This window comes from Rhinolophus sinicus, chromosome 9 (genome assembly GCF_057876585.1).
Source record: "Rhinolophus sinicus isolate RSI-liver-muscle chromosome 9, RSI-T2T, whole genome shotgun sequence".
In the NCBI taxonomy this organism is placed as follows: Eukaryota; Metazoa; Chordata; class Mammalia; order Chiroptera; family Rhinolophidae; genus Rhinolophus; species Rhinolophus sinicus.
Window position 1 is genome coordinate 39,810,219 of NC_142509.1, and position 16,641 is coordinate 39,826,859.

At 59.1% G+C, this 16,641-nt stretch overlaps 1 protein-coding gene across 2 annotated transcripts in view; it reads left to right on the forward strand.

Annotated features, from left to right (window-relative positions):
• ADGRD1 (adhesion G protein-coupled receptor D1) overlaps positions 1 to 16,293 on the forward strand; it is a 99,372-nt gene extending 83,079 nt beyond the window's left edge. Inside the window, exons 20-26 of one of the 2 annotated variants that reach the window (XM_019748811.3) lie at positions 3,927 to 3,993; positions 5,440 to 5,506; positions 9,260 to 9,351; positions 11,110 to 11,236; positions 12,374 to 12,415; positions 13,470 to 13,562; positions 14,215 to 16,293. In XM_019748811.3, the coding sequence (XP_019604370.3) occupies positions 3,927 to 3,993; positions 5,440 to 5,506; positions 9,260 to 9,351; positions 11,110 to 11,236; positions 12,374 to 12,415; positions 13,470 to 13,562; positions 14,215 to 14,310 (584 nt within the window). In that variant the 3' untranslated portion in view covers positions 14,311 to 16,293. The remainder of the gene's footprint in view (positions 1 to 3,926; positions 3,994 to 5,439; positions 5,507 to 9,259; positions 9,352 to 11,109; positions 11,237 to 12,373; positions 12,416 to 13,469; positions 13,563 to 14,214) is intronic. The other variant, XM_019748812.3, reaches the window with a different exon arrangement.
• Positions 16,294 to 16,641: the final 348 nt, after the last annotated feature.

Genomic DNA, 16,641 nt, shown 5'->3' on the forward strand with positions numbered 1-16,641 from the left:
TTTTACATAAAATGACAGAGTTCTTTTGAGAAGTGAGGTGATCTGGGAACCCCGAGTTTACATTCCTCCTTGAGGACATCGGCTGGGACTGGGTGGTTTCTGATACCGACCCGGCCCCTGGAGGTCTGAGTGTGTAACCCCTGATGGGAGTTGTCTCCGGATAGAGAGCTGGCTGGGTTTCAGCCGCCTGCAGCCTCTGCCGCCACGTCAGCTCTCCCTTAATTAATTTCATCAGGGCTCATGAACTGCGTCCTTTGTTCTGATTAGGTTAGATTTAGCTTTGGGCCTAAATAAAGACGGTCTGCAGGCAGCTGTGCTCTCTCAACCTTCAGTTAGTAATTAAGAAGGAGCTGGAGGCTGAGCCGGGCGTGCTGAGGCCACGCTGCAAGGCGCCCCGAGGAGGGAGCCCCCGCCCGTAGGTGTGTGCCCGGCTCTTACTCCAACCTCCAACCTCCAACAGTCATTTCTGAAACCCTGGGACTGTGTTTCGAGCTGAATTGGGATTGGAGGTGTCAAATCAATAGTATCTCTTGAGTTTCTGTTGGCTGTCAGCCCTGTGCTGGGACGTGCAAGGTGAATGAAACAGAATTTCCATCCATGGTGTCCAGGTGGAGATGAGTGACAAACGTTTGAGAGTTTGCACATCAGTGCAGCAGACATGAATCTCCGATCACAGACTCGGAGGTGGAAGAAATGTAACGTGCTTGCTTTTTCTCTATTACAACTTCATTTCTTTTGGGAGCCCCCACTCATCTGGTGGTGAAAACTTTATAGCTCATTCTCGACCCCCCCTTTTCTCTGAATGGCATTTGTGCTCCGGGCTGATCACACAGTGCCAGGCTCTTGGAGCTGTACCAGTTGGGGTGTCACCGTGGCAACAAGCAGCTTCCACCTCTCATTGATGGAAAAGCAGCAAGTACTTCTGGTTTGCATGCCACAGCCCCGCTGGCCAGCAGTGGTGCAGGAGCTCTGCTCACAGTAGTCACGCAGGAGCTCAGGGGGTCGCAGAAGTCACCAGCTCGCGTCATTGCCAGTGGCTATGAGAGAGAAGAGGACCCAGGACGATGTCACACTGGAAATTCATACTCAGCTGACAGGCATATGTCACCTCTGTCTGCTACTCATTGCCCTGAAGGAGGCTTTGGCCCAACAACCCCTGGGTGCGGGCGGGCACACCTCCCTGTCCAGAGCCGGCATCCAGAAATATGTGGCAGTCGGCACTGGTGACTTCCACAGGAGGGCGCGTCTGTCTGCTGGTGATGTCACGCTCTGCCCCTCTCTCTGTTGAGACCACCCACGCTGTGTTGGGCCTCATATTAGCCCCGCTGTCCGCTGCTCTGACAGCCCCCCCACGTCTCCCCTCCCTGGACCTTAGGAGCCGCAGCCATGGAGGTGCCATGAGGCCCCCCTCAATGGTCACCACGTTCCAGAGAGCACATGTGGGACCCCATACACGGGCCAGAGGGACCCAAGCTGTCTGCAGAAGCATGTCACATGTCTGTGTGGCTGTGGGATGCGATGCAGATGACGGTGCCAGAGGAAATGGGATCTAAGTCACTTGATAACCGTGGGGATTGTGGGGTGAGAGTCTTCCCTCCAGTGCCTCATGCCTCACACGGGCACATCTGTGACCCTCACAGCAACTTGGGGACAACGGGCTGCTGTGTCCATTTCCACAGTGACAACGTGGGGGTCCGAGAGGTCCAGCCAGTTTCCTGAGGCTGCCCCCTGGTCCCGGTGGCTCTGGACATAGAACTAGGTGTTGTTTGGCTCTGAAGCCCAGGCTTTTCCCAGCTGCTGTTTTCTCCATCTTGCTGACCTGTCCTCATTCACCACCTGTGAAGTGTCCTCCCTGGTGACACACACATTCCCAGTCTCTGTGGCCCCCGCAGTGGCCTCAGAGGAAGCAGAGTGTGGGCCTGACGTCTTCTCAGACAGACCCTCTGGTCCCTGCCCCATGGCCTGGCCCTGCTGGACATGGGGGCTGACACGGGGAGAAATGGCAAAGGAGCTTCCGGCATTGGTTTGGAGATCACACAAGAAACAAGTCAGTTGTGAAAGCAGAAAAGGGACATCGACTCCTCCGTTTACAAAGAGGTGCTGAGCCCAGACCTGGGCCCCTCGTCATGGCCAGGACCAGGGGAAGGGGTGCAGGCACTGACTCAAAGCAAAGCCTCAGCTGCCGAATCTGAAAATCCATCCTTAGGACCCCTGGCTGCACCTTCCAGAACCCACGAGGATGGCCCTGGACCCATCACTCCTGGCAGAAGACAGACGCCGCGGCCTCTGCACCTCCCACCGTGGGGCAGCCTCCTCAGTGCAGACTGGGGGTCTTGGTGGTGGTGCCACTGGGGGCTGGGAGGCTGGCGGACGGTGCCCCTGGCCTGATAGCCCCAAGGCTGCTCACCGTCTCAGCTGTCATGTGATGTTCCCACCGCACTTGGACCTGGTAGCAAGGATTCCATGTGACCCGAGAACAGGGGTGTGTGTGGTGCCGTCCTCACCCCGTGTGACTCTGGTCCATTCAGGCAGGAGGTGCCAGAAGCATTCACCACCACGGAAAGCTCTGCCTCCTGTCAGGCCATGGTCATGCCTGGGAAATGCGAGTGTGACGAGGGTGCACGGTGAGGCGTGGGTCCCCTCCTGGCCCCTGGCCTGCCCGCCGCTCCCCCGAGGCCTCTCGTCTCCAGGGGGGGCCCGGTGGCTTTCTTCCAGACGTTCCATAATACAGGTAAACTATTTTGGTATCAAAACAAAGTATTTCAGAGACAGGAAGACTCTCCAGGAAAGTCCTTTCAAGGAGATTATTTAAAACTGATGCAGTAGCTGCCTTATCCATGGTTTCAACGACAGCCACAAATATTAAGTGGAAAATTTCAAAAATGAACAATCACAAGTGTACATCGCACGCCATTCCGAGTAGCGTGATGAGGGCAGCCCGGGTCGTGACTCACCCCTTGGTCCCACGTGTCAGTCACTCCATCCCCAGCTCGGGCGTCAGATGGACTGTCACACTATTGCCAGGCTTGGGGTCCAGTCGCCCTGTTTTACTCACAATGCCATATCCGCATGACATTCATTACAGTGTGTTGTCATAGTTGTTCTATTTCATTACTAGTTAATGTTGCTAATCTTTTTACTTTACAATCTTTGCCTAGCTTCTAAGTTAATTTTCATCGTGTACAAACATCATGTTTGTACAGGAAAGAACATGGTATATACAGGGTTCAGTACTATCTGTGGTTTCCGGCATCCACTGGGGGTCTTGGGACGGGTCTCCTGAGAATAAGAGGGCCATGCTGTGCTCAGATGGACAGGCCCGGAGCTGACGGCGGCACTGGGGGTCGTGGGAGAGCTGCAGCTTTGAGCGCCCAGGCCTGGAGCCAGGGCGAGCTTCCCGGAGCACAGATGCCCGCGGGCCGTGCACACTCAGCCACCGGCTGGGCTGGCAACACAAGCGCCTCGAGTTTCCATGTATTTCCACCCCTCCCCACCCTTTAATTCTAGGAGCCGTTTCTCGTGGACGCCCTCCCCAGGACAGCGTCATGGCTGGAATAAGGGACTGGGTCCTTTGCTGTCTTTCCTCCTCGCCCCCACCCTTCACGGCAGGGGAGCAGAGGGAGAGGCTGTGTGCAGGGCAGCAGAGCAGACACGGGCCCTGAGGACGCAGGCCTCCTGAGCATCCAGACGCGGGTCATTTTCAGAAACAACAGGATCTGTGAGGGAATTGCCTAAATTTCACATGAGCACGTGTGCGTGTGTGTTAGCTCCTTGTTTAGGCTGTAGGTTCCTGGGGGACGGGGCTGCGCTGGGTGCCGCAGCCAGCACATGCCTTTGTCTGTATCAGGTACAAAACAGACAAGTGAACTCGTGAATGTGAGGAGGACGGGGCAAGCTGACGTGCTCCTCTGTCTGCTTCTCTGCAGGTTTTCCTCTTCTGATCTGTGTCATTTCCATATCGTCCGCCATGGACAGTTATGGCACCACTAACAAGTAAGTGGGGTGTCTGCCATGAAGTCCTGGGTTGGCAGGACTCCCGTGGGAGGGGCGCCTGGGAGGGGTCCCAGGGCCTTGGCGTCTGTCTCGCATGTTCTCCTGGGGAGGGTGTGTACGAGGCTGGCTCCCCCCAGGCCCTGGCAGTGAGAAAGGCCACACAGAGTGAGAAACAACCCCCACTGTGCCCAGGGCACTGTCCCCCCTCGGAACTAGCAACTGGGGTGTCAAGGGGCCCCCAGGATGGGGAGGTTTCTTATGGGAACTGTGTCATCCACATGGTCGTCCTAGATACACGGTCACCTGGGGAGCCTGATTCTGTGACCTGTTAGCCCTCTGTGGGGTGGTCGGCAGGGGCCCAGGACACAGGTGCCATGGTTACAGCCGCGTGAATATACGCATGTGTGGGGAAGTGTCGTCTGCTGTGCAGCACGTAGGGCTGTTGTTCGGGACCCAAAAGTGTTCGAGACCTCGTGCCACACTCCAGACTGTAGCTGACGGGCCCAGAGCTACGGGCCAGGTCCTGTTTCCAAGATCCAGGGAAATTGCCTGCCTTCCAAGAAAATGAAACAGATTCTAGCCCCAGTGTCTCCAGGAAGCTGCATCCTCCCCTCAGCCGTGCTGAGGAAGCACTGAGTGAAAACCAAAGGAGAGCACCACGGAGAGTGTTCACGAAGAGAAAAGGAATTAAGCAGTTTTACAGCTTCAGGACGATGGTTTTTCAGCTGAACTGCTCAGCTGGGAGAAATCTGGCCTTTTCTACTTCAGGGCAACAATTTACTGGGGAAGAGGCCTGTGAAGAAAGCGCCGTCTGAACACGTATCAAAATGAGCGACGAGACAGACGGTTGTTCCGGCCCGTTCCTTCCAAGCGTGGAAGGTTTCAGAATTCGAGGCACTAATTAAAGAAGCTTCTTGTTGGATGTGTTTCCACGGCATTTGTTCTGCATTGATCCATCTGGAGCATGTGGGTGCCACGTCCCGCGCAGTGCGGGCCCAGGTCTGTGCCTGACACGAGCCTGTGTCCCTCTCACCTGCCCGAGAGTGAGGTGCCCGGGCGAAGGTGACGGAAGCTGTCTCTGTGGAGGACAGCGTCGGCAGGCCCTCGTCAGTGGAAAGTCCTCGTGAAGCCGTGGGCCAGCCTGGCTTTCTCTGCAGGCAGCACATTCTCGGAAGCCTGCGTGCACGTGGCGGAAGCGCCCCAGACTCGCTGCGCCTGTAAAAGCCCTTTTCCCTGAGTCAGTCTGCAAATCTGCAGAGCTCTTTCCACAACTGAGAGACGTGAGATCTTCCTGCACAGGGTCCAGACAGTTGCTGGGATAAAGTGCCATGTGACTGTGCCCAGGCTGACCCTGGACTGTCCTGTCGGCTCCTCCTGGATGAAGGTGCCCAGGGCCAGGGCAGGTGGCTCGAGCTGTTGAAGTAATGGTCCTGCTTCCCTCCACAGCTGCTGGCTGTCCCTGCAGAGTGGTGCCATCTGGGCCTTCGTAGCCCCTGCCCTGCTGGTCATCGTGGTAAGTTCCCTGCCCACGTGGGCACGGGGCTGGGTGGGGGCGGGCCCTGGGCTGGGCGGAGACGGGCCTGGTCCCTGAGACCCATCCTACCTGGTGACTGTCACTCCTGTGACAGGGCCTCGTGGGGGTGTGGCCCTCTCATTCCCCAGTGACACGCAGGGAGATGGGCTCCTTTTCAGGTTTCCAGCTGTAGGTGCGGCCGCTGGCCCCAGGGGCCGGGGCACAGACACGTGGGTTCTTCCATAGTTTTCTCACCCACTCTCTTCTTGGTCACGGAGCCCCAGGACCCCAGGGCTGTGTTGGGGACTCTTAGCAAAAGCCTCCTGGGGCCCACACACGCCGTCAGAAGCCCTGTGGTTTCGGGGACAGGAAACCCCACTCGAGGTTGAGCAGAAACGAGGATTTCTAGGCCCATCATCACTGCGGGGCCCAGGGGTCAGACAGGCCACCTGCCCGTGCTTGGGGCTCTGTGCTTCTCAGCTCTGTTCTCCTGCGACTTGGCTCTTTCTCAGGTCGTGCCAGAGCTGGTAAGAAACCAGAGGACCCCACAAAATGCTGATCACTGTTGGGGGGGGGGCTTTGCTGTTCTCCCCACGGGCCAGGACCCTAGAGCACGCTCTCCTTGCCCCCAGGCCAGGCCCCAGGCCGTGGTCACTGCCTCTGAGCTTCTGCCTTTGAAGGGTGTAGAGTCCTCCCGGGGTAGGGGTGGGGGCCTCCCAGAGACACGTGTGCCTTCAGTGTCCTCACTCATCACCCCCCATCGGGTGTCCCAGCCCAATGACAACAGTGAACTGTTCTCCCAGTCCTGTCACTTTGCATATCCCCAGTGAGGCAGTCAGCAGGGACTTGGGGACAGAGTCTGTAGGTGACACTGAGGTCCATGCCCCCCGACATGGAAACGTCATAACTATTGTCCACCAGCCTTTCTCCTCGAGCTCCCTGCCCCTTTCCCCAGCTGCTAATTTGAAATCTCATTGGACTTTGTCCCACATTTGGTGGCACGACGAGGCATGAGCCCTGGTGGTTAATTAGAAATGAACCCGAGGGAAGATGCGGAAAGACCTGGATTACTTCTTCCTGATTCAAATGCCCCTCAGACCTTCTTTGTGCCACACTGAGGTGCAGCAGTGTCTCCCTGGTAAAGGTTCCCAGAGGACGGAGTGAGGGGACCGTCGTGTCACCATTGTTTGGGATGGGGGAGCCAGCCCCGCACTTGGTCCCCCGGTTCCAGCTGCACTGACCTGGCTCCCCTCCGTGCCTGCCTCCTGCCAGGTGATGTGATCTGGGGTCTCACAGCTGATGGGTGATGTCCCTGGTCACACGCGGCCCCACGAGCCTTGGGGCCCTCTCTGACCACAGCACCACGCTCTGCACTGGAGAGGAGGCATCGGAGGGCTGTGCTCCCAGCTCTGTGGGCTGTGTGGGCCACCAGGCGCTGTGGGGGTCCCAGTGGGAGAGCAGACGACAGGGAGCCATCGCCCCTCCCGTGCCACCCCCTCCTGCCCTCGCTGTGCCCCCAGGGCTAGTCCAGATGGACATAGACCAGGCTCCCTGCCCTCCAGTCTCAGGGACGTTTGGCCAGTGGAGGCCCCAGCAGGTCAGGGTGGAGGAAGGTGAGGCCAGGTCCACCCCCAGACACCCCCATGCAGCTGTGAGCAGAGGGGCTGCTGCGTCCCAGGCCACACTCCTGTCCAGCCACAGCGCTGCCCGGTCCCTACGCATCTCACAGGAGCCCGTGCCCCAGGCACTCTGCAGCCCTGCCCGTCTGTCTCTCTGGTTACCCATTCCAGGTGGTACCTGCTGTTCCCTTTGTCTGTCCATCAGCAATGGTCAAAATTGCATCCCTGCGTCCCCACTGTGAACAGAGGGTCACAGCAGTCTGTCAGTCCAGGGGCCCCACACCTGTGCTGTAAAGGAAGTCCCTTCCAGGAGGGGTCCTGGTGGGGACGGGGGCCGACTGTGCCCTCCTTTGTGTCAGCAATGAGCTCTGAGGACACTGTCCTCCGGCTAATCGTTCAGGGGCAGGAGGCAGCGCGTTGTCGTGGAAATGTGTTGCTGAGCTTTCAGAGCCAGGGCTGCCCTGTCCCCAGGGCACCCGGCTCGTCCCAATCACTTTGTCACGCGGCCTTTCACAGGATTACAGAGGCTTTGGGAACAGATCCGTGCTTCCTCCCTCCTGCTCTCTGGGCTCCGGCTGAGTTGTTCACTTCTCCAACCAAAATGGAGAACATTTCTAGGACAGACATCAGTCGCCTCCAATAATTCCATGCCTGCCACTTGGGAGAGAGATTTCGGGGGGAAACAATGAGGGGTGTGAAGGGGGCACGTATGCGTAAGTCCCGCGTCCCCTGCCCTCTCCCTGTCCTGACCTAACCCTCCAGATCTGCAGGCCCCGGGCAGGGTCGCCCCCCGCCCCAGACGTTTCTAGGTGATCTGAGTTTTTCTCTTTGTGGGTCAGTGACAGTGGAATCTCTGGGGGACCCCCGCTTGGTTCCTTCTTCAGCTACTGCTGCGTGGGGTCCAGGACCAGGAGTCCGGCGTCCGCATGTCCTCCAGATTTGCTGGAGCCCCTGCTGTCACTGCTGAGGGGGCGTGACCCCAGGCCCCACACCCAGCCCACTGCTTGCAAGGTGGGGAGGAAAGCAGGGGCAGAAAAGGAGGTTCATTGGTTTCAGGGTCCAGTCAGGGCCAGCTAACTAGAGCCCGCTGTGGCCCACCGACCGCTTTTATAAATGGTGCTTCAGTGGCACACAGCCACGATTTAGGAGCTGTCTGTGGCTGCGTTTGCACTGCAGCGCGGGCTGTGTTACTGCAAAGCCAACACTAGTTGCTGCCTTGGCACAAAGAGCACGTTCTAACGTGGAGATGCCCAGTTGCCAGCATTCACTTTCCGTACCCCTCACCCCAGGGCCTTTCCGATCTGCAGCCAGTCACAAACCAGCATGAGCGACATGGATGGAGGGGCAGGCCTGGTGCTGTGGTGTGTTTTCATGCAGTTCCAGGCTGGTCTTTCTCAAAGCTGCCGTCTATCTCCCCTTAGTTGCTCACTGATGTGGGATCAGAGGTTAGATCTGGTCCTACTAGGTGGAGGGAGCATGCATGCAAATCAAATCAGACAGACCAGTGATGAGAGCGAGGGACAAACAAATAAACCCCGGCAAAATCTCTGGAGAAATGGGGATGGTGACAAATTGTCACAGCCAATAGATACTGTGAACAGCTTAACCATTGTTCAGACACTTCCTTCCGATCTTAAATAGAGAAGCCAGGACATAAGAGAAGACCTGGAATCTAATTAATCACGTGTGGCATTACTGTGTGTGTAAAACACTTTGCCGTAATTTGAATGCACGCCCCACACCCTGAAGTCAGTGAAGAGCAGTCTGTGCCGTGACTTCTCACCTGAGAGGCTGGGGCGGGTACATGCCTGTCATCCAGCGGCAGCGAGCTGGATGCCACTGCCACCCAGGTGGCACGCGAGCCGGTGCTGAGTGACCCAGGTGGCTCGCGAGCCGGTGCTGAGTTACCCAGGTGGCACACGAGCCGGTGCTGAGTGGAGGGTTGACCCACGGGCTCTCCCCTGGCTCCTGAGGACCAGAAGTGGTGTGTTTTGCTGTCTTTTCTCCGTAGCACAGGTGTGAGCCCCCAGCGGGCAGTCTTCTGGGGGCCTGCGGGCCAGTGCTCACGGCCAGGTGGACTCAGGTGTCCTGCACATGCAGCTCCAGCCTCACCTGCTCTCCTGTCCCTGTGCAGGTCAACATCAGCATCCTCGTCGCCGTGACCAGGGTCATCTCACAGATCAGCGCTGACAACTACAAGATCCACGGAGATCCCAGCGCCTTCAAGTAAGCCGGCCGTGGCCGCCACCCGTGTCCCCAGTGTCCCCACCCACAGAGGGCGGTGCCCAAGCGGTCACTGGGCAGTGTCCTCATGGTCTCCCTGGGACAGCGCTGGGCTCACGTGCTCCTTAGCCCCTTATTCAGCCCCCGTGGCCAGGACCAGCCACTCTTCCCAGCCACAGTGCCCCCATCTGTGGAAAAGGGGCACCTACTAGATGTTTTCCTAGGGACCACTTCACCCGAGGGGCAGAAGCAGCTGGGGGGGTTGAAGAGGACGCTTCTAGAGCCCGACTGTCCCTGTGTCAGTCGTGTCCCAGCTCCCACCGTCCACTGCAACCTTGCGACGTATCTAACCCCCCAGTGCCTTCTTCATCTGTGGGGAGCAAAGGGATATGACAGCAGGCGTCTCACGGGGCTGTCATGTGAGGATGTCCTAGGAGAGTGAGACCCCACCGTGCTGTGGGCTGGGCCGTCAGGAGACGGGGCAGGTGTGTAGGGAGGGTTTCCTGCCCCGTATCAGTTAGGGCTCTGCCACCTGCAGGTGACGGCACGCCCAGCACAAACTGGCTAAAGAACAGGGGGACCTATGTACATGATGGCGTGAAGCCCAGGAGGGCGTCTGCTTGGCTTGCACAGGGGATCAAACCACAGCCCCAGGGCCGGTTCCCACTGCCCCTCCCAGCTGTGACCTCTGGGTCAGCTTCATGCTGAGACATACCCCACTCCTGCGGACAGTGTGGCTGCAACACAGAGTTCAGGTCGAGGAAAGTGTCTCTTTCCCAACAATCAGACAGAGGTCCTGAGGCCAAAGGCCGAGCCTCAGTGAGTCACATGCACCCCCCGACCTGATAACCTGGGCCTGGGACGCAGTCAGCACCCCCGAACCACAGGCCACAAAGGGGGGTGGCTGGTCCCAGAGAACTTGGGGCTGACGCTGTGTAAGTTCCCTTAGCTGTAGTATATTGTTCCTGATCTGAAGGGGAGACAGTATGTCAACAGCAAATCGATAAGGCGATTATTCTGTAATGAATTCCAGCCTCGGGGGCTCTTTCAGCTGCTGGAAGCCTTGGAGGGTGCGTCTTGTGGGAGAAAAGGTGACCCTGGGTCAGGGAGCACGTGCTGTCCTCCTCCGCGGGGAGAGCAGGCAGTGCTGCCCTGTGAGGCTGGCCTGTGCCCCCAGGCCTGTGCCCTCAGACTGGCAGTGGCCTGGCCAGCAAGGAGCCTGTCCCTCCCTCACTCCAACCTCAGCTCCCCCAGGCCTGGCGTGCTCACCCCACACCTGTGGCCCCTCTGTGTCTACACCCCGCTCCCTCCGTCACTCACCACAGGCCCCTCCATCATGACCTTGTCTCTGCCTCCGTGGGTGTGTCTCCTGAATGGAGGGATGACACGGGTGGAGGTGGAGCATGTGGGGGGAGGCGTTTCCGTGTGTCTGCAGAGCCTTCCTCGTAGAGGTCACCTTCCCAGGGGAGCCCACTAGGCCGACCCTGCAGGTGTCCTGGTGCTGGGCACACCTCCCACCCCACTGCTGTGGGCACCTGGGACCAGCCCTTCCATCCGGTGGTCAGTCTGTGTGCCCAGAGAGCATGCTGGCTCCTGGGTCCCATGGCGGCTGCAATAGGACAGAAGCGGTGCTGTTGACGCTGTCTCATCTGTCCCGGGGTCAGCCTCTCACCAAGTCTACTGCAGGGACGAGCCCAGGCCCCGCTCCCCGAGGCCGGCCCTCTAGACCCACCCAGAGCAGACACCCCGTTTCCCTTTCAGGTTGACAGCGAAAGCTGTGGCTGTGCTGCTGCCCATCCTGGGCACGGCCTGGGTGTTTGGCGTGCTGGCTGTCAACAACCAGGCGCTGGTCTTCCAGTACGTGTTTGCCGTACTCAACTCCCTGCAGGTAGGAGCCCGGGCGACCCTCAGGTGGGGGTGTTGGCTGTCAGCTTTGCGAGTGGACGTGCAAGGAGCAGGTTGTCCCAGGGCTGGAGCAACACCCTCTCTGTCTTCCCTGCATACACCCCGTGAGCCCATAGCATGGGGCGTCCCCAAGGCCCGAGGACAGGGACATCTGCGAGGCACACTCCAGGGTCTCTGAGCAAACGGGGCTGCAGGATCGCGACCTGTTCACGAGGCCGGTACCTGTGGGCGGCACGTCCAGGCCTGACAGGGAGGACGGGCTGTGTGGACGGCTCCCAAAAGGGGGCTGGGCCTGGAGAGCCGGTGACGGGGGTACCTCGGTTATGAGTTCACATCTGCCCGCTGCACGGACGGGCAGGGAAGGGTCACCAGCCTGGAAACCAGAGGCTTAGATGCCCAGAGGCTGAGGCCCCAGACGCACAAGCCCCTGAACGTGGAGCCTGTCACCGTCCACAGCCCCCGCCCTGCATATGGGTCTCGAGACGGTGACCGTCTTACTGTGGTGTGTCAGGTTTCTAATTTGTAATAAGCTTCATGCATACTTTCCCTCTGGCTGTTTATCACGAAAGTGATAGGTGGTTCTGCGGCCGTCCTCACACACGGCAGGGCCTGGGGCTCGTATCCTCTGTGTGTCCCGGTTTCCTCCCCATAAAATGGGCCAATGACAGGACTCACTCCATGGGGCTGCTTCCAGCACAGATGAGACATGTGACGTGTTTGCCTAGATGTTAGGGGACATCTCGGTCTCGTATCTGCTGCTCCCGTCATCATCCTCAGTCTGCAGCGAGGACCCCGAGATTCAGCTCAGGTGACAGTCTGATGTCCTCAACTTGGTCCATCCCGGCGTTTGACTGTCTGGGGACCCGCCTGTCCTTGAGCCTTTGCCCATCACAGGCCACCTGCGACCCCACTCTAGTGGCTGCCTGCCTCCAGGTCACGTTGCAGGTGGGATCCAGGACACCCCCCTTCCTCACAGACCGCAGCCCATGACAGCGCACTCCCAGGCTCCCCAGGAGGGGGCGCCACTCTTGGAGCCCGTCTGAGGCGCTGGGAAGAACTTTGAGGACGATTGTAACAAAATGCATGTGGTTCTAACTGAGCTGCCTCCCTTTCTTTCCAGGGATTTTTCATCTTCCTCTTTCACTGTCTCCTGAATTCAGAGGTACGTCTCCTGCGCTCCCAACAATAGGAGGCGGGTTTTTATTTTTTTATGAAAGGGTGCAGAACGTGAGAACGGTGTCGCCCTGTCAGGCTGGCATCTGGGAACGTAATTCTGAATAAGCCTTGCGATTGGTGACCAGTTGTGCAGAGTGGGGCTGCTTTCCATCGGCCCTTGTGTCTCACCCGGTTGCTAAGCAATACCCCAGCCTCCTTCCTCAGGCAGGGCTGGCTGCCTGGACCACGGGATGTGGAGACAGGGCCTTGCTGGTGTCTGCAGGGCAGTGAGACCTACATGTGCTCCCAAGGGTCCTCCCCAAAGGCACTGGGAAACGGTCCTGGGGAGGAAGAAGGGGTCCCCTGGCAGCAGGGGCTGGAGAGGGGACATGATGATGTGGCCCCCAAGGGCATCGTGGCAGCTGGCACTGGCTCTGGGGCACTGCACCTGCTGTGAGCTTGGCCTTAGGGAGGGTGGGGCTGCTCCAGGCCTGGCCCCGCCCTCAGGACCCACAGTCCTGAACTGTGGGCTTGGCGTTGTGTTCCCTGGCTCTATAGCCCCTTCCAGGCTGTGGGTGCAGGGAAATTCCTCTGGAGTGGTGAGTGGGGGCGGGGCAGAAGCACACCCCCCCCCATCTGGTCAGGCAGGGCAGAGGAGACGTGGGGGTGGGCAGGCAGGGAGAGTCGCTGAGGAAGACGGGGCCAGTTTGGGGGCGGTCATGTGATTGTTCAGACCAGGGAGCAGCCCAGGCCCCCCCCCCCCATGTGCATCTGTCTTCACCTCTCGTTTCTGCCGCCGGCCACTTGCTGTGCCTTCTATGCCACTCACTGCTGTGTGTGCCCCAGGCTGTGAGGGGCCAGCAAAGACCGTGCCAGACCCAGCTCCCCACTTGGGGTTGGTACGGTGGTGGGGACATGAGCTGTCTCTGCCAAGTGAGTCTGCGACTCTGACAACAGAGCTGTCCCCAGATCCTGTCCCTTAGTGACGTTCAGGTGGCCTCCGATGGTGGCTCGTTCAACCTCTGGAACCGCTTCTAATGACCCTCATTCTGCCCTCAAAGGTGAGAGCTGCCTTCAAGCACAAAACCAAGGTGTGGACCCTCACAAGCAGCTCCAGCCGCCACCCCAACGTGAAACCCTTCAGCTCGGACGTGGTGAGTGCAGCGTGGGGTGTCGTGTCCTCCCCTTCCTGCAGCAGCTGTGTGCACTGCCGACCCCAGGGTGCTGGGGCTCTCTCCCTGTCACCTGGAGATTTATTTGTCTCCTCACTTTGGGGCTTCGCTGAGCCGCAGGCAGCCTCTGTCTCACCGAGGACTGCGTCGAGCCCAGTCCCCACCTGTGGTGGCATCAGTGCAGGCGCTGCCGGTGGTGGTGGAGGCAGCCTCGGCTTCTGGTTAAAACGTCTGCTACCTGCCGGCTGCACGGCCCTGGGCCCATGTCCCCCTTTCCCAGGGTCAGCCCTTCTTGTGTTGACTTAGGGGGGTGGAAAGACATACAGGTTGCTCACTGACCAAGAAGCAGACGCCACACGTGCTGGTGGGGTCCCGTGGGCACAGGAGCTTGTCCCCTGCATCAGGTCTCCACCCCGCGGGCGCCTGAGAAGTCAGGCAGGAGGGAAACCACGCAGAGCAGGTGGGAGAAGGGCACCCTCTGGAGTCCAGGATCCTTGCTTCTGGGGGAGCAGGGCCCCGACAGGGGGGACCTGGGCACCCTCCTGCCAGGCTCCCTTCCGCGCTCACACGGGTTCGGGTTCCCGACTCCCATTTTGGAGCAGAGTCTGCACCCCTCACCCCCTGTGCTTTGCAGATCAACGGGACCCAGCTGGGCACGGCCTCCACCAAGCTCAGCGCCTGGGACAAGAGCAGCCAGTCTGCTCACCGCGTGGACCTGTCCCCCGTGTGAGCAGCGGGCATGGGCCTGGCCTGCCTGCCGCTCAGAGCACCGCCCCCCCAACAAAATGCCTTCGCCGGTGAGACCTCTCCTGCTGCTGTCTGGCTGTGGCATCACGGCCCCTCCCTGGGTGACAGAGCCCCCTGCGAGCCCCCGGCCTGGTGCCCAGTGATGGGTGGATTCCCGGCTCAGGTCCTCCTGTGGGCTGAGTGACCGCCCTTGGATTCCCCCGGAGGACACAGTGGTCTGGCTGGGATGCTGTGTGGGCCTGCTGTCATCACTGCACGTGTGCGAGCACCTGACCTGCGACGCGTGAGCACACAGGACCTGGGGACTCAGGACCACAGAGGCGGGGCCCAGCCAGCGAGCCAAGGTCCCCACCAGCCCCCAGCGGGTCAGACGGAGGCAGATGGGGACGCCTGGGGGCGAGTGTGAGGACCGTGTTCAACCTGCTGAATTCACCCAACACGCTCCCGCTGAAGGTGGCTTTGTGTCGGGTGTCGTCCTGGTGTGGGGTCCTTGCTGGGTCTGCTGGGCTGCCTGTGAGCCGAGCAGCCCAGTCCTGAGTGGGGGCCTCGCCAGGGTGCAGTGCCAGGCGTGGCGAGGCACAGCGGGGCCTGGAGAGCTGCTCAGCCGTCCTCACGCGTGTTGACGCTTCTGACTGGAAGAGCCCTCAGAGCGCCTCTAGCCCCCGACCTTGTGTTCACGGCGGGCGGGTGGGCGGGCTGCGCCCTGTGGTGGCTTCCCCGTCGGATCTCGGTTTCTCCAGGTCCTAAGTTCCCTTTGAGAATTCCTTCCTCCTCACTTACAAATGCTTTTTTCTACGTCTCTATCGTGCTGTCGCAGTGGTGGCTGGCACGGTTTGTGTTTCGTGTTGCTGTAGAGGTTGCCCGTGCCCACATGGCAGGCAGCTCAGACGGACAGTCTGCTCTGGGGGAGCAGCAGGGGGTGTGACAAGCGCTGTGTCTCCTGAGTAGATGTTAGCCTGTGGCTCAGCCCCTTAGGCCATGGAGTCCTGTCAGCACTCTGTGGGGGCGGAGCCTGTGCAGCACCAGGTTTGCCATCACAGAGATGAGCCAAACGCCACTGACACATTCAGAAGCAGGAGCCGGAATATCCTGCAGTGACCATCGCTCATGGTGTCCGTGAGATGTGTCCTGTGGAATTCAGACCTGCCTTCCATTGTGGAGACGGTCCTTTGACACTGACCACGCCAGCAGCAAGCCCTTCCCCACCCCACACGTCTCCTTGGTTGCAGAGCAAGTTCTTTGTGTAGTTCCGTGGCGCTTGGCCACCCTCTTCTGGTCCCTTCTACATGGAACTCGCCCCAACCACAGTGAGCACGACATCATACACGGCCACCGGCCTCAGGAGGGAGTCGGCCGCAGAGCAGCCCGTCCACACTGAATCTTTGGGCCATCCAGGCGAGCGCCCAGGAGGGCCAGTCAACTCAGCACATTGTGACGTATGCAGCTCGAGTGCAGTCCCCGTGGGCGTGCTGGGGGGGACCTGGTCGACACAGGTGGACACCCCCGCTTGGGGAAAAGCCTGACGTGCCAGCCCAGCAACTCCTCATGACTCAGAATCTTCTGTGCCCGTGAGCACCTGCAAGTGACAACACTGTATCCCCAGGATTTACACTTGGATTTTCCCTCGTTTAGTTCCCGGTGAAGCAAAGCAAGTGGGAACAGTCTTCGTTGTAGACGTAATTCTTTGCTTTGTAACTCTCGGCGTCCGCACTCTCCATGGCTAATGTATCAGGAGACGTGGTGAGCGAGCCTTTAACGTCCAGTGAGTGAAGAGTGCAGTTTATTTATATGCGAGCTGCTCTGGCTGCTGCAGTATTTTATCATCTGCACACACTGGGCCAGAGCGAAGACATTGGAAAGAATCGTGTGTTTAGAGTAGTTCACAGCACAGGCCAGGTGATGAATGCCACTCAGTAGTGAAAGTGTGTTGTGACTTCTATGAAATAAAATCTTAATGTCCTTAAAAGAGAGTGTGTACTTGAAAGTCTTTTGCTTGTGGCAGGTGACCAGGACTGTGGGTCTCACGACAAAAATCTAAAGAGACTCACATGTGGGTCCAGTGCTACCCTCGACACATCTACTTGGCAACATGTACGCAGCACGTTCTAGCTCTGTGGACACGGTGATGGATGATGTGCCCTCCACCCGACCCCACCCCACTGCTGTCCAGGTGCCTGAGATAGGGGGTCAGCAGCCAGCGTGCATGGCGTGAGGGGAAGGACAGGGCATGGTACACTGTGTCCCCTTGTCATGTCCTGCGTGACATACTGGTGCTTCTTCACAGGAGGGGCAGGGTCCGTCCACATGCTACCTT